Genomic DNA, 8,375 nt, shown 5'->3' with positions numbered 1-8,375 from the left:
ATTTTTTTTCTTTAAAGGAATGGATGAATGATAGCACAGACATTTCCTAAATAGAGATACTGATTATTTTAATAGCACCCATCTTATGTAATACTTTTGCAACTATTCAAATTCAGGTTACACAAGTATATTTTAGCACCTAAACCATCAAGATTCATCCCTTTAAGCCTGATTGGACACAACAAAGAATGAGTATGACAGCACACAAAGATAACTAGAAATGATACAAGCACATACAAAGTCATAACATCATTTTATTTTGTAAATTGTATAAAGTTCACAAAAATAACATCCAATAAGAGCATGCATTAATGCAAAAAGATATGTACCACAATTCCCTTGAACAAAAAAAAAATCAACAAAAAAAATATAATTTAAAAATTGTGTATATTTTTATCCCAAAACAATTACTTGCCCTACATGAACTCTCAACAAATCATATCAAAAAGACAGTCTTATTGCAAATGCCTTTTTGTTCTTTATTCTTCATGTGCAATATTGCAAACGTGATGTGGAATGGGCTTTTCACGAAAGCTATTTCAAGCCATACTTCTCTACGAGTGCTTCAACCTGTGTTATGTACTCCTCTTTGGCTTTCTCCTGAGCCATTCCCTTCTTCTCGTTCCAAGCATCCCACTTAGCTTTTCCTTTTAGGTCAAGTAACCCCGGCCGTGCTGGAAAAATATATTAGGTAAGCTTACAATACTCGACACAGGATATTAAATGATTTTTTTTTAATACATAATGATGATTTGAAAAATTCTTGGGATGACACACAGATGACAGCGGTAGTATTACGAAACTGACTTGTCAATGATGGAGTGATTTTCATAAGTAACAGGCCTAGAGGAATCAGACTTCCATGATGGCATGACGACTTTGAAACCTTGTTGGACAAGGTGCATTGGTGTCAAGGGGGAGTCAAAGGTGTGAACAATTTTCTCAAGAGTCAAGCCTATAGTTTGTACTTCATTCCAAGAACTTTTCAAATGACCTTTGCATAATTGCAATCTGAAAATGTGAACATCCATAAGGAAAAAAAAATCATTACTTCTTAAACTCGTGAGAGTTCATATTCTATGGTAACAATGAAAAACTAAGAAAATTCCCAGCAACTTAAAACAATTTTAAAAATCTTAATGAATACAGTGGAATCTCAATTTTACAGTATTATCGGACCCAAGATGAAAACGTGCACGAAAATGTAAAATTGGGGTTCCACTGTAGTATTTGAGAGATTTAACCATAATTTCCATTAAAAAAAACTAATTTAATAGTATTTAAAGCATAACTATGTTCAATAACATGAATTGTTACAATCAAGCAAGTTTCTCCAAATGTTCCGAGATTATTATTGTTCCATGAATTCCTAACACTTGTCAATAAATCCCATTAACTTCCCCAAATTCAAGAATTCTTAGTCAGTACGCACATTAATGGACATGTGCTACTTTGGTTTCAGCTTTTGACAATTTTACTGATATAAAGATTCATTTGGATATATGAATGAAAGAAATTACGCACATTTCTTATTGTGTAATGAGTTTTGAAAGTTTTACAAAAGGATGAGGAATGGATGCAGAATATTGGAAATTGTTGTGGAAGTAAGTTTGAAGTTCAGAGAAACTAATGTAGATGAAGACAGTTATCAATTTGCAAGGAAATACATCGTGAAAAGTAAGTTGTTCAAGTGACTGCACTCACGTGTCACTGCTGTCTGTAGCATACTTTTCACGTGGAAGGATATTGTACGAGGATACAGGAGATGAAAGGAGAAAGTAAAAATTCAAAGGCATCAAAACCTAACAATTGTAACCTATACATATAAGCAGGTAGAAAAAAATTGTTCTCCATGAAAAGCAAAACCAAGATATCTGGCAACCTGCTTAGTATGTTCTAACAGACACATATAGAATTAAATTCATGTAGAAAATGCAAGAAGAAAAGGTTGAATACGGCCTTAACTCCACCATTTAAAATACAGCCTTAACTCCACCATTTAAAATAAGGCAATCAACATCTCCTTACATGTGTTCACATCCCCAACAGTGGACTGCTTGAACAAAGCATAAATTACCAGAAGCTCAGCATCTGCGGGAGTAGTTTTCAGGTTCTTCACATCCTCTGCAGCTTTGTTAAACTTCTATAATAAAACAAGAGATACGTCAAATTAACAGTGATGACAGGAGTGGAAGCTAGTCACAATTACGGACTTAACTGACCAATTAAATTACAGGCTATTGATGAATTATAATTTTAACATAAAACTAGGATTACATTTTAAAAAAAATATCTGGCACCCACTTCAAATATGGTTGTAACATATAGGGTTTGCTCATTTTGAGGCAAAATTTTAGGTGTAACCTACCTCATCAAGCGACATGGTCTACTTTTCTGAAATATGTCCTATTTGGATGACCTAGAATGGAAAAGAAGTTCTAATCAACGAACAAAATTTAATTTATGAATAATTTTATGCATCATGCAATTGTAACACACAAAAGTAATACATAATCTGAACAATTAGCTACATAATCTATCAAAAAATAACCAGGTAGCAGCAATAGTGGGGAACCTTAATGAAGACATGTTAAGTAATATATAGAGTAACAAAAATATATTACCCAAAACCAACATTTATAAGCTATGGTGAAGGAACCCACAAGGTTGACAAAAAAAGTTCAAGTACCCTATTCTTTACGAAATCCATGTAATGCAATGTAGACTATTTATGTTATCTGTTAAAGCGAGAAAGATTGGAGTGATTTATAAAAGTATAATACCATAAATATAGCATACAACACATTTCTTGTGTTCAAGTACTAACTATAATATAGCATTTAAAAGTGGCTAATAAAAAAAATTGACTTGTAGAGAAAAACTTGGGTAACAACAGAAATCGTAGAAGAAAGTAATAAGTTTTTAGACAGAACTAAAAGGGAGGGAGACATAACAGCTGGATTTGAGGCATATTATCCACATTATAAGTCTGAATGTAGGGTCATTCCACGTCAGTTCAACCAGGCCAGGGAACCCACCATCTCAGATTTTTATGAAACTTGGTACATTCAATCCTTCCATGGTGGTAAGAAACCACATAAAATTTTTCGCCTCTAACTCATCTGGTTTCAGAGTTATGGCCTCTCGAACTTTCAGCCAACTCTCGTTTTCCTTCATTTCCGAAGCCCTCATTGAAACCTGCAGTGCTTTACAAAAAAAATTCTATGTTGCTCACACATGATTCAATCCTTTTGAAATTTCACAACAATATTAACCAAACAATAGGCATTTCAGAAAAAAATATGACATCACATGATATCAATATTTTAGTAAAACAAAAAATTAATAAAAAAAAATATTAGCGGGATTTTGTTGCCGAAAACATGCCTTGCTAAAATTTCAATTATCATTAAAAGGGAATGAATTAATACCAGCATAAGTATTTTTAAAATTAACCTGGATATGTATTCTAACTTACCCAGCAATAAAAGTTATGGTTATTTAATTCCTTCTACAAATATAATATACTTATGTCTGATATTTGGATGAAATGGCTTCCGGAGTATTAAAATATTTTGGTTAACTCAAAATCAATCAAATAATGTGTTATAAATTAATCAGTGAAGCAAACTCGAAAATCTACACTTTTGTTTATTCTTTGAGCATTGTTGTCTTATTATTTCCTTGCTTATTTATAAAATAATTTATCCATATATAAGCAAAATATATATGGTTCAAAAATATCTTTGTTTAATGTTGTGTTCTTTGTAAGCAGCAGTTTCATGATATGTCAACATTACCTGAGAGAGAATAGCAATGAAGATGACAATAATGATAATAATAATAATTTATATTATTTTATTAATATGAAATCATCATTGAACAATATCAGTTATTATGGTAATTTTTAAACCTGTGTTTTGGTCAATCACATTTAAATATCTATATGGATAAATCATCAAACACCAAATGTTGAAGCAGGAGGGGATACCATAATAACTGATATTGTTCAATGATGATTTCATATTAATAAAATAATATAAATTATTATTATTATCATTATCGTCATCTTCATTGCTATTCTCTCTCAGGTAATGTTGACATATCATGAAACTGCTGCTTACAAAGAACACAACATTAAACAAAGATTTTTTTTGAACCATATATATTTTGCTTATATATGGATAAATTATTTTATAAATAAGCAAGGAAATAATAAGACAACAATGTTCAAAGAATAAACAAAAGTGTAGATTTTAGAGTTTGCTTCACTGATTAATTTATAACACATTATTTGATTGATTTTGAGTTAACCAAAATATTTTAATACTCCGGAAGCCATTTCATCCAAATATCAGACATAAGTATATTATATTTATAGAAGGAATTAAATAACCATAACTTTTATTGCTGGGTAAGTTAGAATACATATCCAGGTTAATTTTAAAAATACTTATGCTGGTATTAATTCATTCCCTTTTAATGATAATTGAAATTTTAGCAAGGCATGTTTTCGGCGACAAAATCCCGCTAATATTTTTTTTATTAATTTTTTGTTTTACTAAAATATTGATATCATGTGATGTCATATTTTTTTCTGAAATGCCTATTGTTTGGTTAATATTGTTGTGAAATTTCAAAAGGATTGAATCATGTGTGAGCAAGATAGAATTTTTTTTGTAAAGCACTGCAGGTTTCAATGAGGGCTTCGGAAATGAAGGAAAACGAGAGTTGGCTGAAAGTTTGAGAGGCCATAACTCTGAAACCAGATGAGTTAGAGGCGAAAAATTTTATGTGGTTCCTTACCACCATGGAAGGATTGAATGTACCAAGTTTCATAAAAATCTGAGATGGTGGGTTCCCAAACCTCTATTTTTTGGTTGAATTGATATGGAATGACCCTGTAAGAATACGTTGAAATCAGGTAAACCCTTATTAGAAACTCTTTACATTAAAACAAAAATAATGTGGAACGTAGTAAAAAGGAAAAGAAAAAATATCACATGTCTAACAAAAGTTGTCTACTTTCCAAAATAGTAAAAACATGGGTTATGAAACAAAAATAAACTATTTTGTCTTTCTATGTAAGATTTGGAGGTATGACTTGAGATGACCGGACCCCTCTTCGATTTTCATCTTATTTGACATACTCACTAATTGAAGCCTCCTAATCACGAATCTGAAGTTAAAATTTGTCGGTCACGTCTAGAAATTCCGAACCATTGACGCTAGCCTCACGAACCATTGGCGCTAGCCCCACGAACCATTGGCACGTGGTTAGGTTAGGCAAACGTTAGACGTTTCCGACAAATTTTAACTTCAGATTCGTGATTAGGAGGTCTCAATTAGTGCGTATGCCAAATATGAAGAAAATCGGAGAGGGGTCCGGTCATCTCAAGTCGTTCCGATTTGGAAGAATGGAGAAATGCAAGAATAATTTTCAAACTTTCCCTTATAGTGGAGCCTCAAGCAAAAAAAAACCTGCGCAGACCCGCGACTTCTGTGCACCGTACCCCCGCGTGGAGGGGAGGGACAGAGTGGAGCATACTTTCTTATGGCCAGAGCTGAACTGAGGAAGGGAAAGGTGTGCGGAGACTTTTCGTCTAAGTTTCTTTTCCTTGTGGTCGCACTATACCATTACACTGCAGTCAACACCTCCATAGTTTTAAATATTTCAAGATCAGTTTAAATCACTAACCACCTATTTCTCTCTTGTAAGAATTCTTTGAACTAAGAGGAAACCGACCAATGAAGAGTCAATGTTCAATCTCGCATATTTGATTCATTTCAAACTTGACGGGCTGAAAATGCCATCAGAAGTAGGAACCTAAGCAAAATTGCACAATTGAGAACTAAGCATGCAAACATCAGCTTCTAGATCAGAAAATTTAATTTAAAGTCTAGTCTAGGTAAAAATCTGATATTCCCCGGACACCTATAACTTCTTCGTTTTGTCAATTTTTGACATTTGTTTCTTCTGTAAAAATGAAGAAATCTGTCCGGGGAATATCAGATTAATACCGACAATGGGTATGGAACCGCCCAATTATATTTGCACACCTTTCAGTAGTATCATTTCAAATATTCAAATACGTCCACATCTGAAACAAAGATTTAAAACTTCACGAGAACTATAATCCTAACAGTTCTATTCTCACAACCTCTCCACAAAATGATGTACTTACAGGTAACGTAAACGCCTGCGGCAATCAACACGTACTAGCTTATCGCTTCTTCTTGCTTGCAGACACTTGTTCTTTGCAAATGCCGGTTAGGGTGGGTCAAGGGGCGGGTGATGACACGAAATAGTCGAATACTGCTGACTAATGGCGGTACGGTGTTTGAGTACAGCGCCTTGAATAACGTAGTGTGGAAAACGACCCAAGAAACTGGTTCCCCGAGACGATGACAAGTAGATGGCAGTGCGGTCGACACAGGTGCTAATTTTGTTATGAAAGTAATGCAGCTTAGTTAGTTTTTGGAATATATTGTGTAGATTTGTTTCTCTAGAAAGGCGGTAAGTGAATTGATGGAAACAGTTATATTTGTGGAGTGATTTGTAGTCACGAAACGGCATTAATTTGGAAAGAAAAGTAAAATAAAATTAATAAAGTGATTCCGGGCGTCAGGTGCTGGATTGTGTACTAGAGTTTTATTTTTCTATGTTATTAGAATATAAATAGTATCCTGAGAGATATTTCATACCGAGGCGACAAACCACAAGTGTCGCTTGGAAGCGAGCAACCTGTAATCAATGCAGCCTTTCGAACCGTAGGGACACAAGCTCTGACTGCAGTTTCCTGAAGGAGATTTTACACCAAAGCGACACGCGACAAATGATACGAGGATTTCACACCAAAGCGACACGGGTCCTTCGGTCCAAGGCAACTTTCATACCGAAGCGACACATGTTGCTTGGAAATGAGACAATCAAGAGCAACATTTCACATCGTAGCGGCATGACGGGAAGCACAGGCCAGCGTTCGGTTGGTGAAATCCTCAAGCGATAAGTGTCGCGTGCCGCTTGTCGCTTTGGTGCGCAATCTCCTTAAAGTAAGACATTCATTGCATCGCGCATGCGCGAACAACAAACCACGGCAACATGTGGCAAGCTATTGAGGAAATGTCCCAGTTTGAGCGACGCACAAGCGACAAAACGACGCGTGTGGCTTATCGTGTCGCCTAGATCTGTTTTTGTAATGTGCGGTTTATCGTGTCGCCGAGATCTGTTGTTGTAATGTGCGGTTTATCGTGTCGCCTATCTGTTGTTTGCACAATTAGCAGCGAACGCTTGCTAATAGACTGAAGGCACCATGTCGCTTAGTTGGGAACTCCCCCCGTAGCGCGTCGCTTCGGTCTGAGCACCCTTCCTTTAAGGAGCTTCCCGACCGAAGTAACAAGTAGCACGCGAATACGCCATATGAACGTGTCGTTTGCTGTTTGGACCCTCATGTGCAATGAATGCTATTTTACAGTCTGGAAGTGTGTGTCACTAGTGTGACAGTGTGAACATCCCGTGTCGCTTGTCCCATCGGTTTGAAAGTTTTCTTACACTCATGTCGATGGCACTAAGAAAGTTTTGTGGGGTTCCCCTTGACGTTTCATGCAATCATCATCATCATCATCGCCGCGATTAGTTTAAAGCGGAAGAAAAGAGACAGTTAAGATCAAAAATACAAATGCTTCAGTGTGTATATCTTTAAAAGAAATGATGATGATGATGATAATAATGAACCTAATTCATACACAAAAATTCAGTTGCCAAGAGCATTCCACGCGTATTTTTTCTCCCGTATTATTAACGAAAGTATGACGATAACAGGACGTGGTCGACTGTCTAGAATGTTCGTTAATATCTTCGCGATCACTGTACCAAATATCATAGCAATTATCACATTCATAGAAATGCTTCATGTAAAAGAACCTGACGTTGCAGCGAAAACTCCATTTACTTCCATTATAAGCAGACGAATGCATAGCACGTGTACCGACACCAGCGCCTCTAGCGGTATCATTTTCGAGTGGAACCAGCCAGAGAAGCCAGAACAGTGCCGTTTTCCACACTACGTTATTCAAGGCGCTGTAGTTTGAGATTAGTCATCGAGCATCAGACAGAGTTCGCTAATCTCTCCGGTACTGAACTCCAGTGTTTTGTACAGTGGGATCCATGAGTATGACCGTGCAAATTGTCCATATGACTATATATTCCATTAATTTGCATCCTATGTGTTTTTAACAAATTGAATTTTATGTATGCTGGTGCAGAAGTTGTCTGCAGCTTGTTTTGAGTTTTCTTTTAATTCTTGAAGCTCTTATTGGGTCAAATAAGGTGATGGACATTTCCACGGTAATACTCATGGATCCCACTGTACAGA

The 8,375-nt window shown here is 35.5% G+C and overlaps 1 protein-coding gene across 2 annotated transcripts; it reads right to left on the bottom strand.

The window, feature by feature from the left end:
- Positions 1-234: 234 nt before the first annotated feature.
- Positions 235-6,339, bottom strand: LOC145986595 (acyl-CoA-binding protein-like). Of its 2 annotated transcripts, none has more exons than XM_083120788.1 (4): positions 6,186-6,339; positions 2,369-2,419; positions 2,029-2,143; positions 235-674 (listed from the first exon to the last, which is right to left on the bottom strand). In XM_083120788.1, the coding sequence occupies exons 2-4, from the start codon at positions 2,381-2,383 to the stop codon at positions 535-537; spliced, it is 270 nt and encodes an 89-aa protein (XP_082976914.1). In that variant the 5' UTR covers positions 2,384-2,419; positions 6,186-6,339; the 3' UTR covers positions 235-534. The 2 variants fall into 2 exon arrangements, with proteins under 2 accessions (XP_082976914.1, XP_082976915.1); XM_083120789.1 differs by lacking the exon at positions 6,186-6,339 and adding an exon at positions 6,061-6,079.
- Positions 6,340-8,375: the final 2,036 nt, after the last annotated feature.

This window comes from Lepisma saccharinum, chromosome 4 (assembly GCF_977018435.1).
Source record: "Lepisma saccharinum chromosome 4, izLepSacc3.1, whole genome shotgun sequence".
Taxonomy (NCBI): domain Eukaryota; kingdom Metazoa; phylum Arthropoda; class Insecta; order Zygentoma; family Lepismatidae; genus Lepisma; species Lepisma saccharinum.
Note: the sequence above shows the minus strand (reverse complement) of the source record. Positions and strands in the feature narration are given on the sequence as shown.